This window comes from Macrotis lagotis, chromosome 5, assembly GCF_037893015.1.
Source record: "Macrotis lagotis isolate mMagLag1 chromosome 5, bilby.v1.9.chrom.fasta, whole genome shotgun sequence".
Classification (NCBI taxonomy): domain Eukaryota; kingdom Metazoa; phylum Chordata; class Mammalia; order Peramelemorphia; family Peramelidae; genus Macrotis; species Macrotis lagotis.
In genome coordinates this window covers 160515572-160542097 of record NC_133662.1, presented here as the reverse complement: position 1 = coordinate 160542097, position 26526 = coordinate 160515572, and the positions used below count along the sequence as shown (strand labels likewise).

The window sequence follows — 26526 nt, the reverse complement described above, 5'->3', positions numbered from 1 at the left end:
GGATGTCTCCTTTCATATTGTGGTCTGCTGTAGCACATAAAAGGCTACTCTAGTGATCAGCCTCTCTCAAAAGGCTGACAGCTTTTAGCACTGTTGGAGAGATATAAATTGAACTTCCAGGATGCACCTGTCTCCCTGGAGAGAGGGACTTCCCTAGGGGGCCTTAGCTGTGGGAATGAAGGGAGAAGAGAAGGGAAAGGGAAACAACAAAAGGAAACAAACATGTACCACCAAAGTAGGATCCTGGTTCAGGCCTAGAAAGAGGGCCACTGAAACCTCCAACAGAGACAATCTGGAGAAAATTTCTAACCTTTCTTACTGGAGGGCCCACTGAGTAACCCTCTGGAGTTTCTAATCCCAGTGAGCAAGACCTTTAGGAATCTCAACACCTAAGGACTGCAAACCTGACCCTCCCCCAACACAAGACCCTAGGGAAAGGACACACAATGAAGAAAGGCCAGCACAAAAAAAAAAGGTCCATTAAATATTATCTGGGAGATAAGAATACTAGCTCATAAAGGGATGGAGCTTCAGAGGAGAATATGAATTGGTCTCCAGCCCAGAAATACTTTTTAGAAGAGATCAAAAAGGAGTTTAAAAATCAAATGGAAAAACTGGAAAAAAATAAATGCAAAAGAAAATACTAGGCAAGAGAACAGCAAATGGACAAAGAAAACAACTCTTTCAAAAATAGAATTGAGGGGTGGCTAGGTGGTGCAGTGGATAGAGCATTGGCCCTGGAGTCAGGAATACCTGAGGTCAAATTCAGCCTCAGACAATAATTACCTAGCTGTGTGGCCTTGTGCAAGCCACTTAACTCCATTTGCCTTGCAAAAACCTAAAAACAAACAAACAAATAAAACAGAATTGACCGATTGGAAAAGAAGATTCAAAAGGTAAATGAAGAAATTTCTTCTCTTAAAAAAAAACATTGGAAGCTGTGGAAACTAGTGACTTCATGATACATGAAGAATCATTTAAATAAAATTGAAAAAAATGAAAAAATAGAAGCAAATGTAAAATACCTCATTGGCAAAACAAGTGACCTGGAAAAAGAGATCAGGAGAAACAATTTAAGAATCATGGGACTACTTGAAAATCTTGAAGAAAAAAACAAGTATAAAACACTTCACATACAAATAAAATCAGATCTACATAACTGGGCAAATATCAATTGCTTATGGATAGACCACACTAATATAATAAAAAAAATTACAATTTTATCTAAATTAAACTACTTATTTAGGGCCATCCAATCAAACTTCCAAAAAAATTACTTTATGAAGGCAGTCAAGAATACGAGGGAAATAATCAAAAGAAGACGGCTTAGCCAAACTAGATCTAAAATTATATTACAAAGCATCAGTCATCAAAACTTCTGGCTAAGAAATAGAGTGGTGGATCAATGGAATAGATTAGGTGCAAGAGAGCAGGAAATGACTATAGTAATCAATTGTCTGATAAACCCAAAGAGTTCAGCTTCTGGTTTCAGAATTCACACTTCGATAAAAATTGCCAAGAAAACTGGAAGATAGTATGACAGAAACTAGGATTAGACCTACGTTTCATACTCTAAGGTCAAAATGGGTGGAGAATTTAGAAATAAAGGATAATATTGCAAGTAAATCAGGAGAATAAGGAATAGCTTATCTGTCAGATCTATGAAAAGGAGATCAGTGTATGAACAAAGAGAACAAACTGAATAATTTTGATTATATTAAATTATAAAGGCTTTGCACAAACAAAACCACCTTAATCAAGATCAAAAGGAATGTAGCAAATTGGGAAACAATTTTATAATGATTGTTTCTGACAAAGGACTCATTTCTAGTATATGTAGAGAACTGAGTCAAATTTTTTAAAAAAGAAGCCATTCCCCAATTGACAAATAGTTAAAAGATATTCAAAGACAATTATCAGACTAAGGAATCAGAGTTATCTAAAGTCAAATGAAAAGTTTCTCAAAATCATTACTGTTTAGAGAAATTCAAATTAAAGTATCTCTAAGGTATCACCTCACATGTGTCAGATTGGCCAATAAGACCAGAAAGGATAATGATCAATGATAGAAGGAAATGGAAGGATGGAAGGAAATATGGGACACTAATGCATTGTTGGTGCAATCATGAACTGATCCAACTTTTCTGGAGAGCAATTTGGAATTATGCCTAAAGAGCAATAAAGATGTGCATACCCTTTGACCCAGAAACACCACTACTGGGTCTGTATACTGAAGAAATCATAAAAAAGCATAAAAATTCCACATGTACAAAAATATTCATAGCAGATCTGTTTGCAGTGGCAAATAACTGGATACTGAGGGAATGCCCATCAATTGGGGAATGTTTCAACAAATTGTGGTATAAGTATGTGATGGAACACTATTGTTCTATAAGAAATCATAAGGGGACAGAGCCAAGATATTGGCATGAAGCTAACTTTTCCCTACCAAAGATAAATGAAGCTGCTATTTTGACATTCAAGCTACAGATTCCACCAAGAAAAAGAGAAGATTCAAAGAAATGTTCATCAGTAGACATCATGGAGAATCTTGAGCGAAGGTCTGTCTCTGGGAGAAAAGAAGTAAAGTCCAGGAGTGTGCTACAAGATGCAGATAAGGGGACACACACACACACACACACACACACACACACACACACACACCACACATATATGTAATTGTTCAGCAGGTTTAAAACAGAGAGCATTGATCTGAGACAGAGATAATCCAACGATAGAATACATTATTTAAGAGCATTAAGGCAGATAGTCGAAGAAAGAGGTTTGTTAGTAACAACAAAACAATTAGAAGAATTTATTGAATGTATACAAAAATGTTGTCCATGGTTTCCAGAAGGAGTGCTAAATGCTGAAAAATGGGAGGCCGTAGGAAGACAAATGAGTGAATGTTTTAGACAGGAAGGTCAGGAGGCATTTCTGGCCAAGATGGCGGAGAGAAGACAGGCACAGTTCTAAAGTCTCCTGATCTTTCCCGATCTATCATATGAAACAAACCTCTTAAAACAAATCCAACCCACAAAACCCAGAAAGAAAAACCAGGAGAAAGAACATCTACCTCAGGATTTGTCTTCCTCAGCAGCACAGGACAAATTCTGGCAGGTGAGTCTGGGTGCAGAGGGCTATCAGCCCTGATCAACCAGATTAGCAGCTGAATTGGAGCCAGGAGTCTGAGAGCCTGAGAGCCTGACCTGCTGGATCAGCAGTGGGGCTAGACAGTAGGGGCCTGAGTCAACTAGGAAGCAGGGGTGTGATGACCTTTGGGAGCTTGCCAACAGGGCTGAGGGGAGAGCTCCAGTGCAGGATAGCTGGGGACACACCATCCCTGGGCTCCTCTGGTCTTAGGAATTCTGAGTCCACTTCTCCATTGCTGCTGAGGCCTCTTCCAGGAACAAACAATATTAGACTACTTCTGCCTCAGGCACAGGTATATGAGCAGAAGAAACAGCCCAGCTAACAATGCTGAGAGGAATGACCTCAGGCCAGGGCAAAACCCACCACTGATTGAAGGCAAAAGGACTCATTAGCTCCAACTCCCCCCTTCAAGCTAATGGAGAAGGCCTCAACCAAGGTCACAGACACTCCAGAGAAAGCAGCCAGCACCTCCTACTGGCCAGTCAGAGAAATTGCACTCAGTGAGTAAAGCCAACTAGGGATACCAAGCCCCTGTGAACCAGCCACTCCCCAACTAAAGGTCTTAGCAAAATGAAGAAGGGTGAGAGGAAAGGTGGATCCATAGAAAAATTCTTTGAAGGGAATGACCCTAACTCAGAGAGACCTAGAACCTCTGAGGAGAATACAACCTGGTCTTCAACACAGAAAGACTTCCTTGAAGAAATAAGGAAAGAGTTTAAAAATCAACTGGAAAATTTGGGAGAGACGATTAATACCTTGCAACATGAAAACAAATCCTTAAAAAAAAACAATTGGACAAATACAAATTTAGAATTCTCTCTGATCCTCAATTGGGCAAATACAAAAAGAAAATAATTCTCTCAAAACTTCAATTGGTCAGATGGAAAGCGCTTTCAAAAGTAGAATGGACCAATTGGAAAAGGAACTACATAAGGTTAATGAAGAAAACTCCTCTCTAAAAAAAGAATGGAGTCTGCAGAAACTAATGACTCCATGAGACAGCAAGAGCCAGTTAAACAAAACCAAAAAAAAAAAATAGAAAGAATAGAAGAAAATGTAAAATACCTCATCAGCAAAACCACAGGCCTTGAGAATAGGTCAAGGAGGGGCAACCTGAAAATTATTGGACTTCCTGAGAACATTGAAGAGAAAAAAAAAAAGCATGGATTTAATATTACAGGATCTAGTGCTAGAAAATTGCCCTGATATCATGGAACCAGAGGGCAAAGTAGATATTGAAAGAATATATCGTTCCCCTCCAGAAAAAGATCCTAAAATGAAAACCTCAAGGAATGTTGTGACCAAATTCCAGAACTATAAGATTAAAAAGAAAAATCCTTAAAGCAGCCAGAAAGAAACAATTTAAATATAAAGGAGCCATGGTAAGGATTATGCAGGACCTGGCTACATCAACATTAAGAGATAGAAGGACCTGGAAGGAGATATTTCAAAAAACAAGGGAGCTTAGAATGCAGCCAAGAATCCACTATCCCAGAAAGCTAAGTCTTCTCTTCCAGGGAAAAAAGATGGACATTTAACGAAATGGAAGTATTCCAAAAATTCCTGATGAAAAGACCAGAGCTAAATAAAAAATTTGGTCATCAAACAGGAGGTACAAGAGACACATGAAAAGGTAAAAAAGGGGGGGGCAGTTAAAAAATTGCTATCCATTAAGTTGAAACTGGCTATATTGCAGCATGGGGAAAAAGATTCTCATAAATCTTGAGAATTGTAACTCTAGCTGAGAGAATATACCTAGCCACAAGTGATGGACATTCATGACCTATCCATGAGACTGCTATCTCGAGGTAACTGGCGTTAACCCCACTTGGGAGAAAGACTCTTAATAACTCTCAAGAATTTTAACTCTATTAGAATGTACATAGCTAGAAGTGACAGATACTCAGAATTTTCTATGACTCAGATAGAATGATCTAAAAAACATACTACCTCCTTAAAAAGGGGGACAGGAAGGAGATGGGAGGAGGGAGGGGATTGAATAGGGTAAATCTAATTACACTAAGAGGTACAAAATACCTATGGTAACAGGGGGGAAGAAGGGAGGAGATGAGAAATACCTGAATATTCTTCTCATCAGACTTGGCTTAAAGTCAATTTAGACATACTTAGTTAATTTAAAAAACATCTAACCTTTCAAGGATTAAAAGGGGAAAAGGGGAGGGGGGCTGAGAAAGGGAAGGGGAGTGGGGGGAAAGGGAAACTAACAAATGGAAGGGAAGGGAAAAGGGAAAAAGAGAAAGGGGAAAGAAAGGGGAGGGGTGATATGGGAGGGCAAACACACTGAAGGGGGTGGTATTCAGAAACAAAATACTGGGGAATATAGATAAAGGGAGGGGGAAGGGGGAAAAACACAAACAGAGGGAAGAAAGTATGGAGGGCAATAAAGAATTAGCAATCATAACCTTGAATGTGAATGGGATGAACTCTCCCTCAAAATATAAGCAAACAGCAGAGTGGATTAAAAACCAGAATCTAACAATATAGTGCTTACAAGAAACTCATCTGAAGTAAAGAGATACACATAGAGTAAAGGTAAAAGGTAGGAGCAAAATATATTTTACTTTAGCTGAAGTAAAAAAAAAAAAGCTGGGGTGGCAATCCTTATCTCAGACAAAGCAGCAGCAAAAATAGATAGCATTAAAAGAGATAAGGAAGGAAACTATTATTGTCCTAAAAGGTCCCATAGACAATAAAGCTATTTCAATACTGGATATATATGCACCCAATGGGACAGCATCTAAATTTTTAGAAGAGAAGCTAAAGAAATACAGGAAGAAATAGAGAGCAAAACTCTACTAGTGGGAGACCTCAACCTCCCACTCTCAGATCTAGATAAATCAAATCATAAAATAAACAAGAAAGAAGTTAAGGAGGTAAATAAATTTTTAGAAAAACTAGATATGGTAGATTTATGGAGGAAATTGAATGGGGATAGGAAGGAATACACCTTTTTCTTTCCAGTACATGGAACTTATAAAAAAATTGACCATGTACTAGACATAAAAACCTAATAATCAAATGCAGAAAGGCAGAAATAGTGAATACATCTTTCTCAGATCAGAATGCAATAAAAGTCATATGCAATATTGGGCCAAGAAGATATAGACCCAGAACCACATGGAAACTGAATAACCTCATTTTAAAGAGTGGACCAAAAAACAAATTGTAAAAAGAATTAACCATTTTATCCTAAATAATGATAATAATGAAACAACATACCAAAACCTATGGGATTCACTCAAAGTGACTTTCAGTGGATATATTCTAGCCTTAAATGCTTACATGAATAAATTGGAGAAAAAGGAAACCAATGAACTAAGCATACAACTTAAAAAATTAGAGAAAGACCAAATCAAAAATCCCCAATCAAATACAAAATTAGAAATTCTAAAAATTAAAGGAGAAATTAATAAAATCAAAGGCAAAAATACTATTGAATTAAAAAATAAAGCCAAAAGTTGGTATTATGAAAAAACCAATAAAATTGATAAACCCCTGGTCAATTTGATTAAAAAAAGAATAAAATCAAATTGCTAGTATCCTAAATGAAAAAGGTGAACTCACTACCAATGAGGAGGAAATTAAATTAATAATCCAAAATTATTTTGCCCAACTCTATGCCAATAACCTGGACAATCTAAGTAAAATAGATGAATATTTACAAAAGTATAAGTTGCCCAGGTTAAATGAAGAGGAGATTAAATACCTAAACACCCCTATCTAAAAAAAAAACGAAATTCAACAAGCCATCATTAAACTCCACAAGAAAAAATCTCCAGGGCCTGATGGATTCACAACTGAATTCTACCAAATATTTAAGGAACAATTGTTTCCAATTCTTTATAAACTCTTTGGAAAAATAGGGAAAGATGGAACTCTGCCTAACTCTTTCTATGAAACCAATATGTTGCTGTTACCTAAACCAGGAAGAGTTAAAACAGAGAAAGAAAATTATAGACCTATCTCCCTGATGAATATAGATACAAAAATCTTACATATAATCTTAGCAAAAAAATTAAAACAAGTTATCACTAGAATCATACATTATGATCAAGTAGGATTTATCCCAGAAATGCAGGGTTGGTTCAATATTAAGGAAACTGTTAGTATACTCAATCATATCAACAACAAACCTATCAGAAATTATATGATCATATCAATAGATGCTGAAAATTGTTTTGACAAAATATACCATCCATTCCTATTAAGAAGACTAGAGAGTGTAGGAATGAATGGGCTGTTCCTTAGAATAATTAGCAGCATCTATCTGAAACCATCAACAAGCATTATATTCAATGGGGGGGAGGCTAGAGGCATTCCCAATAAGATCAGGGATGAAACAAGGGTGCCCATTATCACCACTACTATTCAATATTGTATTAGAAATGTTAGCTTCAGCAATTAGAGAAGAAAAAGAAATTAAAGGAATTAGAATTGGGAAGAAAGAGACAGAACTCTCACTCTTTGCAGATGACATGGTGGTCTACCTAGAGAATCCCAAGATATCATCCAAAAAACTACTGGAAACAATCAGCAATTTTAGCAAAGTTGCAGGTTATAAAATAAAACCTCATAAATCCTCAACTTTTCTATATGTGTCTAGCATGATACAGCAGGAAGAGCTAGAAAGAGAAATCCCATTCAAAGTAACTTCAGACAATATAAAATACCTGGGACTCTATTTGCCAAGACAGACTTAGAAATTTTTTGAAAACAATTATAAAACACTTCTCACACAAATTAAATCTGATTTAAATAACTGGGGAAATATCAACTGCTCATGGATAAGTAGAACTAATATAATAAAAATGACAATTCTACCAAAAATAACTATCTGTTTAGTGCCCTACCAATCAAAATTCCAAAAAATTACTTTAATGAGTTGGAAAAAATTGTAAGTAAATTCATATGGAGAAAGAAAAAGTCAAGAATTTCCAGGAGCTTAATGAAAAAAAGTGCAAAAGAAGGTGGCTTAGCCCTACCTGATCTAAAATTATATTATAAAGTATCAGTCATCAAAACCGTTTGGTATTGGCTAAGAAATAGAGTGGTGACCAGTGGAATAGACTAGGTGTAAAAGCAGGAGGTGATTATAATAATCTGCTGTTTGATAAACCCAAAGAGTCCAGCTATTGGGATAAAAACTCCCTCTTGGATAAAAACTGCTGTGATAATTGGAAGTTAGTATGGAAGAAACTTAGATTAGACCAACACCTAACACCCTTTACCAAGATAAGATCCAAATGGTTACAGGACATAGACATAAAAAACAATACTGTAAGCAAATTAGAAGATCAAGGACTAGTTTACCTGTCAGATCTATGGAAAGGGGAGCAGTTTATGACTAAGAAGAGTTGGAGGACATCACAAAAAACCAACTAGATGATTTTGATTACATTAAATTAAAACGCTTTTGCACAGATAAAACCACTATAACCAAGATCAAAAAAATGTAGTAAATTGGGAAACAATCTTTACAACTAATGATTCTGACAAAGGACTCATTTCTAAAACATACAGAGAACTGAGTCATATTGTTAAAACAAAAAGCCATTCCCCAATTGACAAATGGTCAAAGGATATGCAAAGGCAATTTATAGATGAGGAGATCAAAGCAATCCATAGCCATATGAAAAATTGTTCTAAATCATTAATTATTAGAGAAATGCAAATTAAAGCTTCTCTGAGGTACCACCTCACACCTCTCAGTTTGGCCAATATGACCAGAAAGGATAATGATCATTGTTGGAAGGGTTGTGGGAAATCTGGGACACTATTGCACTGTTGGCGGAGCTGTGAACTCATCCAACCCTTCTGGAGAGCTATTTGGAACTACACCCAAAGGGCAACAAAAAAGTGCATACCCTTTGACCCAGCAATGCCACTACTGGATCTATACCCTGGAGAGATGATGAAAAGGGGTATAAACATCACTTGTACAAAAATATTTATAGCAGCCCTGTTTGTTTTGGCAAAGAATTGGAAATCAAGTAAATGTCCTTCAATTGGGGAATGCCTTAGCAAGCTGTGGTATATGTATGTCATGGAACACTATTGTTCTATTAGAAACCAGGAGGGATGGGATTTCAGGGAAGCCTGGAGGGATTTGCAAGAATTGATGCTGAGTGAGATGAGCAGAACCAGAAAAACACTAACAGCAACGTTGGGGTGATGTTCAACCCTGAAGGACTCGCTCATTCCATCAGTGCAACAATTGGGAACAATTTTTGGCTGTCTACAAAGGAGAGTGCCATCTGTATCCAGATAAGGAGATGTGGAGTTTGAACAAAGTTCAAGGACTATACCCTTTAATTTTGAAAAAAACAGATATCTTATTGTCTGATCTTGTTACCTCTTAGACTTCTTGTCTCTTCCTTAAGGATATAATTTCTCTCTCATCACACTCAATTTGGATCAATGTACAACATGGAAATAAAGTAAAGACTGACAGATTGCTTTTTGTGGAGGGGGGAAGGGAAGTAAGATTGGGGGGAAATTGCAAAACTCAAATAATAAATAAATAAATAAATAGACAAACAAACAAATAAATAAATAAATAGAATTTTAAACAAAGAAGGAATAAGAGGAAACCAAAAAGAAAAATTTAAAGGGGAAAGAGAGCATGGAGGGAAATAATTAGTTGTCTTAAGTGTAAATGTGAATAGAATCAATAGTCCCATAGAATGGGAGAGGATATCAGAATGGGTTAAAAATCAGAATCCTACAATATGTTGTTTACCAGAAATACATTTGAAGAAGAGAGATACACTCAGGATAAAGGCTGAAATAAAAAAGCCAGGAGTAACGATCTTGATCTCAGATAAATTAAAAGCAAAAATCAATCACATTATAAAGGGTAAGGAAGGAAACTATATCTTCTTAAAAGGCACCACTGGTAAAGAAGATATATCATTACTAAACATGTATGCACCTAGTGGTATATCATGCAAATTCCTAAAGGAAAAGCTGAGTGAATTACAAGGAGATACGTGTAGAAAAACTTTAAGAACAAGTGCCCTTAATATCCCTCTCAGAACTGGATAAATCCAACCACAAAAAATGAGAAGGAAATTAAGTAAATGAAATCTTAAAAAAAACTTAGATATGATAGACATTTGGAGAAATTTAATGGGTATAGAAAGGAATATATATTGTTCTCTGCAGTACATGGCACCAATACCAAAATTGACCATGGACTAGAGCACAAAAAGCTTATGAACAAATGCAGAAAGTCATAAATAATAAATGCACACTTCTCAGACCATTATGCATAAAAATTACATGGAATAAAGGGTTACAGAAAGAAACACCAATAACTAATTGAAACTAAATTACTTAATTTTAAATAATGGAAAGGTCAAACAGCAAATAAGAAAAATAATCAATATTTATATCCAAGAAAATGATACTAATGCGACAACATACCAAACTTTATGGGATGTAACCAAGGCAGTTTTGAGGGGTAACTTTATATCTCTAAATGCCTATGTGAATAAAATAGAGAAAAAGGAGATCAATGAATTTGGTATATGACTAAAAAAAGCTAGAAAAAGAAAAAATTAAATATCTCCAAATAAATGCCAAATTAGAAATTATGAAAAATCAAGGGAGAGATTAATAAAATTGAAAACAAGAAAACCATAGATCTCATAAATAACACTGAGTTGTTTTATGAAAAAGTCAATGAAATAGACAAACCTTTGATTAAACTGATTTTAAAAAAGGAAAAGAGATAATCAAATAACAGTATCAAAAATAAAAAGGGTGAACTAACCACCAATGAGGAAGAAATTAAAGAGATAATTCAGATTAAAAATATTATAAATTATTTTTCTAAGATAGGATCTTTTAAGTATTCTATTTCCTCTTCTGTTGATCTGATATTTTGCAACTATGCATCTATTTTTACTTAGTCAATTTTATTAGCTTATATAATTGACAAAAATAAATCCTAATAGTTGCTTCAACTCCAAAAAATATTAGAAAATTTTGGAATAAATGGAGTTTTCTTAAAATAATAAATAGTATCTACCTAAAAAAATCAACATATTATATGTAATGGGAACTTAGAGCACTTCCAATAAAATCAGGGGTGAACGAGAATGCCCATTATCACCATTACTATTCAATGTAGTATTAGAAATGCTTGCTGTAGCAAAAAAAGAAAAAGAAATTGAAGGAATCAGAATTGGCAATGAGGAAGCAAAGCTTTCACTCTTTGCAGATTATATGATGGTATACTTAAGAGAACCTGAGTAAATCATCTAAAAATACTCTTTGAAACAATCAACAAATTGAGCAATATAGCAAGATATAAAATAAATCCACATAAATCACAGCATTTCTATATATGAACAACAAAGCTCACGAGCAAGAGACAGAGAAATTCCATTTTAAAGTAATTATAGATAATATTAAATAGTTGTGAATCTGCCTCCCAAGACAAACCCAGAAATCATATGAACGCAACTATAAATCACTTTTCACTGAAAAAAATTCAGATCTGAATAATTGGAAAAATGTCAATCACTCATGATTAGCTTGAGCTAATATAAAAATGACAATGTTCCACAAATTAAATTACTTATTCAGTGCCAAACCAATCAAACTTCTGACTATTTTAATGAGAAAGGAAAAAAATAGTAAAGACTAATAGGTTGCCTTCTGTGGGGGATGAGGGAAGGAAAGTAAGATTAGGGAGAAAATTGTAAAACTGTAAATAAAATCTTTCTTAAAAAAATCTCTCCTGGATCTGTTTTTACATCAGCTATTTTTCCAATGAGAAATTTCATTTCACATTTTCTTCTAGTTTTTCATTCTTTTGGTTTTTCTCACAAAGTCATGAGCTTCCCTTACATCCATTCTGCTTCCAAAGGAATCATTTTCTTCAGAAAGCTTTCTTATCACTTTCTCCATCTGGCCAATTCTGCCTTTAAAAAGCCATTCTTCTCCTCTTTGGCCTCTTGGACTGCTTTTTCCACTTGAACTAAATTGGACTTTAAAATAGTATTTTCTTCAGCAACTTTTGGTATTTCCTTCACTAAACTGCTTGGTTTTCATGATTTTCCTGCATTGTTCTCATTTCTCTTCCCAATTTTTCCTCTCCCTCCCTTACTTAATTTTCAAAATCTTTTTTGGGTTCTTCCATAACCTGAGACCAATTCATATTTTTCTTGGAGGCTTTGGATATAGAAGCTTTGAGTTTGTTATATTTTGAACATTTATTTTTATCCTCCCTCTGTGGAACCAAAGTAATTGTCTGTGGTCAGATTCTTTTTCTTCTGCTCCTTTTGCAACCTGTGATTTCATTTTAACTATTTGATAAACTCTAGCTGGGTAGTTGTTTGCTAAACATTTTGTGCTTCCGGGGTGGAGTATGCACTTTCATTTTCATTCTAAATAATTTATTTGTTTTCCAATTACATATAAAATGGTAGTTTCTACCTATCATTTTTGTAAAGTTTTGAATTTTCCCACACAGAAGGAAAACTGATCATCTTTATATTATTTCCATGCTATTCATTGATTAAAATTGAATGTGTTGAGAGGAAAAAACCATATTATTGAGGAAAAAATAAAATATTAGAGATAACAGAATTATATAGCACATAAAACAACTTTTAACAAAAATTCAAGGTAATAATCTTTGATCTTTGCTTAAACACCACAGTTCTTTCTCTGGATACAGATGGTATTCTCTATTGCAGATACCCTAAAATTGTCCCTGAGTATTGCACTGATGGAATGAGCAAGTCCATTAAGGTTGATCATCATACTCATGTTAGGGAGGTGGCTAGGGTGTAAAATGTACTCTTGGTTCTGCTTATCTCACTCAGCATCAGTTCATGCAAGTCTTTCCATATTTATCTGAAATCCAATTCCTACTGATTTCTAATAAAACAATAGTGTTTCATAATATAACACAATTTGTTTAGCCATTCCCCAATTGATGGACAGCCCCTGTATTTACAATTCTTTACCACTACAAACAGAGCTGCTATGAATATTTTTGTACAAGTAATGATTTTACCCTTTTTTCATGATCTCTTCAGGATATAGGCCCAGTAGTAGTATTGCTGGATCAAATGGTATGTTCATTTTTATTGCCTTTTGGGCATAATTCCAAGTTGTTTTCCAGAAAGGTTGTATCAGTTCACAACACCATCAACAATGCATTAGAGTCCGTGATTTCCCACATCCCTTCCAACATCAATCACTGTCCTTTCTGGTCATATTGGCCAATCTGAGAAGTGTAAGGTGGTGCCTGAGATGTTTTAATTTGAATTTCTCTAATCAGTAAAGATTTAGAGCAATTTTTCATATGACTATAGATAGTTTTGATTTCCTCATCTGCAAATTGCCTTTGCATATCCTTTGACTATTTGTCAATTGGGGAATGGCTTGTTTTCAAATAAATTTGCCAGAAATACTAACCATAAAAATTGTTTCCCAATTTACAACATTTTTTTATCTTGTTACAGTGGTTTTGTTTGTGCAAAAGCTTTTGAATTTAATGTAATTAAAATCATCCAGTTTTTTAATTATCTATTTCTTTATTTATTATCTATTTATCCATCTCTTCCTTGGTCACAAACTGTTCCCCTTTCCATATATCTGACAAGTAAACTTTTCTTTATTCTGCTGGTTTTCTTATAATATTGTCTTTTATGTCTAAATCCTACACCCATTTTGATCTTATCTTGATATAGGGTGCAAGATATTGGTCTAATCCAAGTTTCCACCATACTATATTCCAATTTTCCCCCAGCAGTTTTTATCAAAGTGTGGGTTCTTATCCCAGAAGCTGGACCCTGGCTTTATTAAGCAGCAGATGACTATAACATTTCCTGTTGTCTCTTTTGCACCAAGTCTATTCAAATGTTCCACTACTCTATTTCTTAGCCAGTACCAGACAGTTTTAATGACTGATGCTTTACAATATAATTGTAGAGCTGGTAGGGTTAAGCCACCTTCTTTTGCACTTTTTTCCTTAAATTCCTGGAGAATCTTGATGTTTTGCTTCTCCATATTAATTTAGTTACAATTTTTCTAGCTCATTAAAGTAAGTTTTTAGAAGTTGATTGGTATAGCACTAAACAAGCACTTTAATTTAGGTAGAATTGTCATTTTTATTATATTAGCTTGACTTATCCATGAGCAGTTGATATTTGTCCAGTATTTAAATCTGATTTTGTGATTGAAGTGTTTTGTAGTTGTTTTCATATTGTTTCTGTGACTACCTTGGCAGGTAGCCTTCCAAGTATTTTATGTTGCCTGAAGTTAATTGAATTTCTCCTTGTAGCTCATTGTTGTATCTTGCTAGTAATTTATAAAAATATTGAGGATTTAAGTGGGTTTATTTTATATCCTGTGACTTTGCTAAAGTTGCTAATTACTTTTAGTAGTTTTTCAGATTAATTTTTTAAGATTCTCTAGGCATACCATCATGTCATCTGCAAAGAGAGTTTTGTTTCTTCCTTCCCAATTATAATTCCTTCAATTTTTTCTTCTCTTATTGATGAAGCTAACATTTCTAAAACAATATTGAATAGTAGTGATGATAATGGGCATCCTTGTTTCACCCCAATCTTACTGGGAATGCCTCTAGCTTATCTCCATTGGATATAATGCTTGTTGATGGTTTCAGAGAGATACTACTTAATATTCTAAGGAATACTCCATTTATTCCTATGCTCTCTAGTGTTTTTATTAGGAAGTGATGCTGTATTTTGTCAAAAGTTTTTTCAGCATCTAATGAGATAATTAAATGATTTCTGTTAGGTTTGTTATTGATATAGTCAATTGTATTGATGATTTTCCTAATATTGAACTGACCCTGCATTCCTGGAATAAATCCTGTTTGGTCATATCTTGCTATAATCACTTTGCTAAGAATTTTTTGAAGATTTTTGCATCCATATTCATTAGGGAAGTTGGTCTATAATTTTCTCTCTGTTTTGACTCTTCCTGGTTTAGATATCAGCATCATATTAGTGTCATAGAAGGAATTAGGCAGAGTTCTGTCTTCCCCCATTTTTTTTCAAAGAATTTACTCCAAAGAACCAATTCAAATGCTCCTTAAATGTTTGATAGAATTCACTGGTAAATCCATCTGGACCTGGAGATTTTTTTCTTAGTGTTCATTGTTGGTCTGTTGAATTTCTTTTTCTGAGATAGGGTTATTAGGGTATTAAATTTCCTCTTCATTTAACCTGTACAACTTATATTTTTTGTAGTCATCATTTAGATTATCAAATTTATTGGCATACAGTTGGGCAAAATAATTTCAAATTATTACTTTAATTTCCTCCTCATTGGTGGTAAATTCACCTTTTTCATTTTTGATACTAGTAATTTTGCTTTCTGTCTATCAAATTAACCAAAGGTCTATCTATTTTATTTTTTTTATAAATCCAACTCTTAGTTTTATTTATTAGTTCATTAGTTTTCTTGCTTTCAATTTTATTAATTTGTTATTTAATTTTTGGAATTTGTAATTTGGCATTTAATTGGGGGGGTTTTAATTTGTTCTTCCTCTAATTGTTTAGTTGTATGCTTAGTTGATTGATTTCCTCTTTTTTCTATTTTATTCATGTAAGCATTTTGAGTTATATCCCTTAATATCTGCTTTAGCTTTATCCCATAAGTTTTGGTATGTTGTCTCGTTATTGTAATTGTCTAGGATGAAATCAATAATTTTAATCTATGATTTGTTTTTTATGTACTCATTGCTTAAAATTAGGTTATTTTGTTTCCAATTAATTTTAGGTCTATCTCTCCATGGGCCCTCTATTGCACATGGTTTTTATTGCATTATGGTCAGAAAAGGAAAATGTCTTTCTGCATTTAATTATGTACTTTTTGTGCCCTTAGTACATGAACAGTTTTTGTGCAGATGCCATGTACTACAGAAAAAAAAAATGTATGTTCCTTTCTATCCTCATTCAATTTTCTCCAAAGGTCTTTCATGTCTAGTTTTTCTAATATTCTATTTACCTCTTTAACTTTCTTCTAGTTTTCTTTTATAGTTAGATTTAGCTAATTCTGAGAGAGTGGGGTTGAGGTTTCCTACCAGAATTTTGCTGTCTATGTCTTCCTGTAACTCATTCAGTTTCTCCTCTAAGAATCTCAATGTATATATGTATTTAATATTGAAATTGCATCATTGTCTATGCTACTTTTTAGGAGGATATAGTTTCCTTTCTTATCTCTTTTAATGAGATCTATTATCCAGATGTTTTGTCTGAAGTAAAGATGGCCCCCCTGACTTTTTCACTTCAGCTAAAACATATTATATTCTGCTTCAAACTTTTACCTTTACTCTGTATGTATTTCTGTGCTTCAAATAGGTTACTTGTAAGCAGCATATTATAGGACTCTGGTTTTTAATCCACTCTGCTATCATCTTACATTTTATGGAATAATTCATCCCATTCACATTCAAAATTATAATTGCTAACTTTTTATTGCCCTCCATGCTGTCTTCCCTCTGTTTGTATTCTTCCTTTTTTTCACCTTATCCCTATTTCCCAGTATTTTGCTCCTGAATACCACTTCCTTCAGTGTGTTTTCCCCCCTTATATCCAACCTCTCCTCTTTCTTTCCCCTTTCCCTTTGCCCCTTCTTCCTTCCCTTCTTTCTGTCAGTTCTTCTTTTCCTCTCCCCTCCTCCCTCCCCTTTTTCCTTATTAATACTTGAAAGGCAAGATAAATTTCTAAAATTAACTGAATTTGTGTGTTAATCCTTCTTTGAGCCAAATCTGATGATAATAAAATTCAGGTTGCTCTCATCTCCTCCCTCCCCCCCCTATTGCAATAGGTCCTTTGTACCTCTTCATGTGATATAATTTATCCCATTCAGTTCCTCCCTCCTTCCATCTCTTTACCATCCTCCCTTTTAAAGGAGATATTAGTTTTAAATAATTCTATCAGCATCACAGAAAAATCATGAGTGTCCATTATTTCTGGCTAAGTAAACACTCTAATAGTGTTACAATTCTCAAGCGTTATGAGAATCTTTCTCCCAGGTGAGGATACAGACAGTTTCATCTTATTAGATAAGTTTTTTTTCTTTCCCTTTTTTATCTTTTCGTGTATCTCTTGAGTCTCCTATTTGAACTCCAAATATTCTATTTAGCTTTGGTCTTTTCATCAGGAAAAGTTGGAAGTCTCATATTTCATTAAATGTCCATCTTTTTTCCCCAGAAGAAAAGGCTTAGTTTTGTCATATAACCAATTCTTGGCTGCATTTCAAGCTCCCATGCTCTTCAGAATATCATATTCCAGGGCCTTCAACCCCTTAATGTTGATGCAGCCAGGTCCTCTGTAATCCTTACAGATTTAAATTGTTTCTTTCTGGCTGTTTGCAGGATCTTCTCCTTTATTTGATAGTTCTAGAGTTTGGCCACAATATTTCTCAGCGTTTTCATTTTGGGGTCCATTTCAGGAGGGGATCAATGTATTCTTTTTTTTAAGGTGTTTGCAAGGCAAATGGAGTTAAGTGGCATGCTAGGTAATTATTAAGTGTCTGAGACCCGATTTGAACCCAGGTACTCCTGACTCCAAGGCCGGTGCTTTATCCACTATGCCACCTAGCCACCCCCAATGTATTCTTTCAATTACTATTTTGTCCTCTGGTTCCATGATAGCAGGGCAATTATCCTTCACAATATCCTTAAGTATAAAGTCCAGGTTTTTTTCCTTCCTCAAAGTTTTCAAAAAGTCCAGTGATTCTTAAATTGTCTCTCCTGGATATATTTTCCAGGTCAGTTGTTTTGCCAATGATGTATTTTACATTTTCTTCTATTTTTTTTATTTTTTTTTGAGTTGCTTAACAGATTCTTGTTGACTCATGAACTCATTAGTTTTCATAGATTCCAATATTTTTCTTTAGAGAATAGTTTCCTTCATTTACTTTTTGCAACCACTTTTTCAATGCATCAATTCTATTTTTGAATGAGATTTTCTATTTGCCCAATTGTGGTTTTAAGATAATTATTTTATTTTTGCACTTGTCCAATTGGATTTTAGAAGGATTTGTTTTCTTGTTGCAAGATGTTAATTTTCTCTTTTATTTCTTTTCCCAATTTTTCCAACTGATTTTTTAAACTTCTTCCTGATCTCTTCTAAGGTGTCTTTCTGGGATATAGACCTATTCATATTATCCTCTGAAGTTCTAGTTCTCTCTGAGTTAGGATCCCTATCTTCAAAGAAACATTCAATGCACCTCAATTTCTGCTGAGCTTTCTTCATTTTCTTAGAATCTTTTGTAGACCTTCAGTGCTGAAATCCCTAGGGGCTTTGCTCACTGGGTTTAGTAATTCCAAGTGGGCCAGATGGTAGGGCAGGCTAGGCACTTTTTTCTAGAGTTTCTATGACCTTGATTAGTGGTATACTCCCTTAAGTGGAGGGGGGCAGCAGGATCTGCATTATCCTTGAACAATGTGAGTTTGGCTCTTGGACTATATAGTTAATATATATTTAATCCTCAATCATTTCTGGGGGTGATCTGTCTGAGCCTGGGGGTAAACTGTGTTTGTTCTGGGACTCATTTTCTCCCACAGGATTTGGGGGGGGAGGGATTCAACTGGAAATTGGAGGACTTCGCTGAAAACATGGGAGCTAGTGACCCTGGTCTTTCAGAGCAGCTGAACTGACCAAATTTAAGTCTAGCCATCATGATGGAGCTCTCCCGCCCCATAGAGTAAATGCCACTGTTCTCAGCTTAGTTCGCAAGTCTCACCTTGCTGCCCCTGAGCTGGCTCTCTGCAATCTGTCCCTGGCCCACCCGCATTCCACTGACACAGCCCTTGCTAGTAGCTGTTCTTCTCCTATGTCCTTCTCTGGGTTTTGTGAATACAAATTCTATTAAGAGGCTTGTTACTTCTGAGGGAAAGCCAGGAAAACTTAGACCGATACCTAGCTTTTCTATGCCATCTTGTTTGGAAATCAATCAAGGATGTGCTTTCCAAAGCTTTTGAGAGTTTTTTTAGTTGTATTCAGCGACAGGAACCTCAATTCCTTCAAGGTTTTATGAGAGGCTGTGACTGCTGTCCTGGCCTGTGCTCTGGTCTGTGGATGATCACAAGCACTCCCCTCTGCCTTGTAACTGTGAGAAGAGTCCTTGCCCTGCTAAAGCTGTATGGGTCCCAGATTGCCACCTAGATCAGAGTGTCACTAATCTGGGAAAAGCAAGAGTCCTGTACCAGGGATAGCAGAGAGACCTCTGCAGTCTCCCCTCGAACCCCTCAATCTCTGTGGGCTGAATTCTCTGGAAGCAGCTACTCAGTGGTTCTCCAGGTCTGCTTCTAGTTCTTGGGACAGGACTGTGCTGAGGCATGAGCTGCACTGAGTTCCATGCTCATTCCAGTGCAGCAATTTTCCCACTCACCTTCCAAGTTGTCCTTGGCAATCCCTTGGCTGAGAGATCTGGAAACCACCCTGCTGCCATAGACCCAGGTGCCCCCAGGGACCCTGTAGGCAATTCCTGGAGGGTTAAAGTTAGTTCATTGTGGGACAGCCTGGACAGAGCTGTGGCCCTTTCCAAACCCAATGAAATAGACTCTTTATACAATTATTCCAATTTAATGTGGGCTGGAAAATTGTTTCACTCCATCTTTCTGTGGGTTCTGCCACTTTCGAATTTAGACAGTCATAATTTAAAGGTATTTGGAGAGTTCTGGGGGAGAGCTTCTGGGATTTCCTGCCTTCATTCCACCTCTTGGTTCCACTTGCAAAAGCTTTTTCTTACCTCTTTTCTATGAAATAAATTTACCCCATTCTACCTCTCCTTTCCCTTTCTCTTTCTCCCATTATATTCCTCTCTCATCCCTTAACTCCATATCTTTATTATCCCTTCCTATTCAACTCCCATTTGTGACTTGTCTGTATATATTCCTTCTTACTGTCCTAATAAATGAAAAAGTTCATAAGTTATTAGTATCATTTTCCATGTAGGAATATAAACTGCTCAACATAATTAAGTCCCTTTTGATGCTTCACTTGAGTTTCATATTTGAAGATCAAATTTCCTGTTCAGCTCTGATCTTTTCATCAAGAAAGTTTGAAAAGTCCCCTATTTCAGTGAATGTCCATCTTTTCCCCTGAAAGAGTAAGTTCATTTATTTCTGGGGAGTTCATTTTCAGATGTAATCCATGCTCTTTTGCATTTCAGAATATCATATTCCAAGCCCTAAGATCCCTTAATGTAGAAGCTGGTAAATCTTGTGTTAACCTGGCTGTAGCTCCTCTATATTTGAATTGTTTCCTTTCTGGTTGCTAGTAATATTTTCTCTGAAATTTCGCTGTAACATTCCATCAGTTTTCATTTTAAGATCTCTTTCAGAAGGTGATTGATGAATTCTTTCAATTTCTATTTTACCCTCTACTTCTAGGATATTAGGGCAGTTTTCCTTGGTCATTTCTTGAAAGATATCTTGACTAGGGGCAGCTAGGTGGCATAGTGGATAAAGCACTGGCCTTGGAGTCAGGAGTACCTGGGTTCAAATCCAGTCTCAGGCATTTAATACTTACCTAGCTGTGTGGCCTTGGGCATTTAACCCCATTTGCCTTGCAAAAACCTAAAAAAAAAACAAAACAAAAAAGAAAGGTATCTTGAATCTTTTTTGACTTTCAGGTAGTCCAATAATTTTTAAATTATTTCTTCTAGACATAATTTCCAGATCAGTTCTCTTTCCAATGAGATATAGTTTACATTTTCTTCTAGCTTTTCATTCTTTTTGTTTTGTTTTATTGTTTCTTGATTTCTTACAAAGTCATCAGCTTCCCTTTGCTCAATTCTATATTTCAAGGAATTATTTCTTTCATTGAGTTTTGGTATCTCCTTTTCCATTAGGCCAATTCTGTGTTTTAAATGATTCTCATTGGTTTTTTGAATCTCTTTTTCCATTTGGCTCAATCTGGTTTTTAAGATGTTATTTTCTTCAGAATGTTGTTTATCCCCACTAAGCTATTGACTTAGCTCTCATGATTTTCTCACATCATTCTTATTTCTCTTGTCTAATTTTTCCTCTGTTTCCCTTTCTTGATTCTCAAAATCTTTTTTTGAGCTCTTTTTGAGCTCTTCCATGACCAATGACCAATTCATATTTTTTCTTTGGATGTAGAAGCATGGACTTTGCTATCTTCTGAGGGTATATTTTGATCTTCCACATGACCATAGTAATTGTCTCTGATTGGATTTTTTCTCCTCTTGTTTTCCAGTTTCCTATACTATGATTTGATTTTAATACTTTGTTAAGGTGGGAACTCTGTTTCAAGGGTAGAAGGTGCATTGTTCCAAGCTTTTGAGGGGGGTTGCAGATGTTTTCAGAGATGCTTCAGAGAACTACAAATTTTCAATTCTTCAAGGCCTCATGACAGAAGGAGAGATTTGTACAGCTTTCCTGGTCTGTGCTCTGGTCTATTGGTGACCACAAGCACTCCTTTCTGCCCTGTAATTGTGAAATTGTGAGGAGGATACCTGTTCCCCTGCGGTAGTGAGCTCTGGTATGCTTCTGCTTCTTTTCCTGAGACTGGGACTCAATATTGTAATCCCTGAGTATGGGTAAAGCAACAAGATCCTTCCTTAATGATAGCAGAGATCCCTGTAATCTCTTTATGACACCCTTACTTTCCATAGTCTGAGAGCTCACAAGCAGCTGCTGATAATGACTCAATGGCTCCTGAGACTTGTTACTGGTCTACTGGGGTGTGTCTGTGCTGCTCTACTCTCACCCTGGTGTGGCAGACTTTTCCTGCTGAATTTTCAGGTTTCCCCAATCATCCCTTGGTCTGATCCTGGATTTCCAGGACTGGTTGAGGCTGCATTGTTCTTACACTTTGGTGCAGTAGACTCTTACCCCTAGATCTTCCAAGATGTGTTGGGCTGGAAAATTGTTTGTGTCCCTAATTTTGTGGGTTCTCTCTGTATAGAATTTGTTTAAAATCATAATTTTAAAAGTATTTGGAGGGGTCTGGGGAAGAGCATGGACAAGTTTCTGCCTTTACTCCACCATTTTGGCTCCATCCTCTCCCCCAAATGGTTCCAAACTGTTAACTACAACCATTCATATGTAAAAGAAAATAAAGAAGCGTGATGGAATCTTTGGCTGTTAGACTGAAAAAAAAATATTACATTTCACAGGTTGAACTTGCATTTATTTAAAGGAAAATAGTCATAGAGCAAGTTTAATTTGTTACAACAATGCTTTATATTATTTACACTAAATCAGAAAAAAAGAGTGGGCAGCCTTCAGAGATTTGGTGTACAGCACTGTATTTTGTTCATCTGGGTCAGAACACTCACAAGTCTCAAGATTGGTTTGATGAAAATGATGGGGAAATACAGAAGCTGCTAAATGAAAAATGAGAATGCCACAGGATTTACCAGCAAGATAGTTCATCCACCTCTAAGAAGGTAACATTTAATTCCAACAAAAGTAAAGTACAAGCAAAACTCAGAGAGATGCAGAACTCTTGGCTCAGTAAGAATGCAGATTAAATTCAGTTTTGTGCAGATAATAACAAAGCAACATGCTTTTATGATGTCCTGCAGCCTATTTATGGGCCAAAGACCTGTAGCGTATCTCAACTACTCATTGCTGATGGAATCACATTGATTAACAATAGGGACATGATCCTAGAGAGATGGGCTGAACATTTTCATAGTATTTTTACATCAATCAATGCAGAAGTCACTGACCATTCCCCCCCAACTTAAAGTCAATCAGTTCCTAGCTGAAGTCCCAACTAAAGAAGAGTTTTGGAATGCCATTAGGTTCCTTTCAAATGACAAAGCACCTGGTGCTTATTTCATTCCAGTTGAGCTCTACAAGGTGGGGGGCGGGGCTATTTCTCATCAAAAATTGACTGGAATTTTCCAGGTTATATGGTATGAAGAGACTATCCCTTAAGAATTCAAGGTTGCCTCCATCATCCATTTCTATAAAGGTAAAGAGAATAGCTTGTTCTGTGACAATCACAGGGATGTTTCTCTTTTAGTCATTGATGGGAAGATTATTGCCAGAATCTTTCTCAATAAGTTGATCCTTCACCTGGAAGATGGTCACCTCCCTGAGAGCCAGTGTGGCTTCAGAAAGTGGGGGGGAGGAACAGTCGATATGGTGTTTGCTGTCCAACAAACTTGAACAACAATGCCAGGAACAGAACAGAGGGCATGCTTGCCCAAGTTCTGGATAGTAGACGATGATCTCAAGATTTCCTGGTTGCCAATGGAGTGGAACAAGGATGTGTCATTGTTCCCATAATTTTTTTTAACCTCATGTTTTCAGCCATGTTATCAAACACCTTTGCTGATGATGAACACAGTATCAGGGTAAGCTATCATACTGCCATTAAATTCTTCAATATGAAAAGGCTTCAAGTCAAGACTAAGGTAAAGGGAGTTTTGGTGCATGATCTTCTGTTTTGCAGATGATTATGTATTCAATGCAGTCTCTGAAGCTGAGATGGCAAGAAAGTATGGATCGATTCTCTGCTACTTGGGCTAATTTTGTCCTAACACTTAACACCAAGAAAACACAAGTACTCCATCAGCCAGCACCATACCATCCAATGATATGGAACTACTGATTACAGAAAATGGATATTCGCTGGACAAATTCATTACCATGCATTGTTCTTTCCAGGGAGGTGCATATTGACAATGAGATTGACACATGCATTGCCAGAGCTAGCTTAGTATTTGGTAGGCTCCAAAAGAAAGTATAGGAGAAAAGAGGTATTAACTTGACTGTGACACTGAAGATCTACAGAGCTATTGGGTTGACCTCATTGCTATATGCCCATGAAAGGTGGACAGTCTACCAGCACCATTTCGGAAAACTGAATCACTTCCACTTAAATTGCCTTGAGAAGATTGTGAAATCTCCTTGCAGTAGAAGTACCAGACATTGAGGACATTTTTGATATGAACTGCCAAGCATTCCAACATTACTACAGAGAGTGCAACTAGGATGGACTGGATACCTTGTTCGAATGCCAGAAGTACACTTGTCAAAAATACTATTTTATGGAGATCTCACAGGGAAAGAGCTCACAAGGAGGTCAGAAGAAGCAACAACAGGATACCCTGATTTTCTCTCCAAAGAACTTTAGAACTGTGTAGCATGGGAGACATTAGCACAAAACCACCTAGCACAGTGTGCCCCCATCAGTGAGGGTGCTGCATTCTAAGAGAAAAGCAGAATTGAAGCAGCTCAGAAGAAATGAGACATACATAGGTTTGGAGTAACCACAACAGGTGTTCACATGGACTATCTGTGCTTGACCTTTGGCAGAACAGTTACAGACACACTGTAATTTGTCTCAAACATAGTGATGTCATTTTGGTCTTCTTCGATGATGAAGGATAGGAACCATACTAAAACATTCACAATTTAGGAAATGCAAAAGAATACCTGGTTTTCTGGCCTTCATGATAAGCCTAACATAACATCCTCTCCAGTAAGCTTGCAGTTTAATTGCTGCAGTTGTTAGTTCTTCCAAAGAGTACATTTTGTCTTCCAACACAGCAGCATATTTAGTAGCTACCCATTCCGCTGGGGGAGAAAAAAAATGGCCTGAATTATTTAAATTTAGTCTTAACTCTTCTGTAAAATTTTCAAAATAAGACTTTAGTCTATGTAAACACTATGATTTTCTAAGAAGTTTTAATCATATGGGAAGTTCAATTTTGAAAACTTTATCTTTGCAGTCTAAGGGCATAATGGAAATTATATGCATGGTACTTTCTGAGGACTATTTATTTGTATAGCAGTTTTCCCTTAATACACACATACACACACACATCTATATATTTGTATTTATATTTAATTAAGGTATCTTGTTAGCATGGCAGAATGTCCACATATGTATATACAGTGCTAAAATGGTACCTTCTTACATATATATGAACATTTTAAAATGTAAAATGTTCATATATGTATCTATGTATGTACATATATATGTAATGTAGGTGCCTTATTCACATGATAGATAAAATTTCTATCATAAATATGTTAGGTATGACCATCAATTCCTCTCTTACTGAGCTAAAAGGGATTGACTGGAAAGTACAAAACAAACAAATAAAAAAGTACTGCATAGATTGAGGATTATTCTCTACTCTGTGTCAAGTTTAACTTCTCTAGGAAATTTCTTCCATGAATACAATTTTCCTTACCACATGAATTCAAAGGACAGTATGATGAGCTCTAAGAGATTATTTCCTATTGTTACAAGAAAGCTGGGGCATTGCAATGCTAGGCTTGAGAAATAATAGAAAGGATGAACAAATAATATATAAAGGAGAAATAAGATATTTGGGAGCCTACAGTAGGGACCTTCCTAACACTCTTTAATTGCAGGTTATTTTCTATTTTTTCTCCATGCCAATTTGACCTTGAATGCAAATTCTTCAGAATCAAATAAATGTTGCTCTAGAAAGCACCACAGAGATGATTTTTGTCTAGGGGTTTGTAACCTGTAGTCCATGAATTCCAATTCCCAAACAATCCATAAATAGATTTCAGGGGATTTGAAAATTTGAATGGAAAAAAAAACCTGTATTTTTACTAACTTGTAATTAAAAATTATTGTGGTAAGAAGTCCTTGGCTTCATCAAACTTTCAAAAGAAAGGTGACTGACTCAAAAAAATATTAGTAATCCCTGTTGTAGTACAGCACCATAATTTTATATGTAAATCATTAGAGACCAAAACAGATAAAAAGTTGCCTAATTTGAGAATTGAAATCTATTTTTTAACTCCTACTCTAGAATCCTTTCCTGTTATGTCTCAGTCAACTTTTTTTAATTATTACAAACACTATTAAAGAATAAAATCAAAGACTAAAAATAATTAATACCTAAAGAACCCTCTTCTGGAAAGTTTTCAAGTGAGCTGAAGTCAAAAGTAAGAGCTCGGAATGCAAATCTGAAATTGGTTGGTGCCCTAGGTCCAAACACTTTTTTCAACAAGCGCCACAGAGAAAGATTGAAAACCTGCAATTAGATTTGAAAAAAAAATTAGGATTATTTTCTTATCATGATAACTCATTTAAAAAAATTTTAATTATGGTTTTATGCATTGAGAGCTTCCAATGAGGAAATGCTTTGACCATTGCAAATAGAAACCTCTTTGTACCATAGGTTTAGAGAATCTTTGAAAGGTTAGGTGACTTGTCTAGAGTCTGAAGCTAGCAGGTGTCAGAAATGGGACTTGACTCAGTCTTTCTGAGGTATGCTACTTATTGTCACACACAATTCAAAAATATATAAGTGTACAGTATGCATGCGAGGTACTGGTGATCTTAGATGACAAACCTTTCAGTCCTTGCATTGTCATCATCATTG

General features: G+C 35.7%; 1 protein-coding gene across 1 annotated transcript in view; it reads right to left on the bottom strand.

The window, feature by feature from the left end:
- ADGB (androglobin) overlaps positions 1–26526 on the bottom strand; it is a 244091-nt gene that overhangs the window by 87677 nt on the left and 129888 nt on the right. The window contains exons 21-22 of the mRNA XM_074187787.1: positions 26040–26175; positions 24593–24733 (exon numbers count right to left, since the gene is read on the bottom strand). Of these exons, the coding sequence (XP_074043888.1) occupies positions 24593–24733; positions 26040–26175 (277 nt within the window). The remainder of the gene's footprint in view (positions 1–24592; positions 24734–26039; positions 26176–26526) is intronic.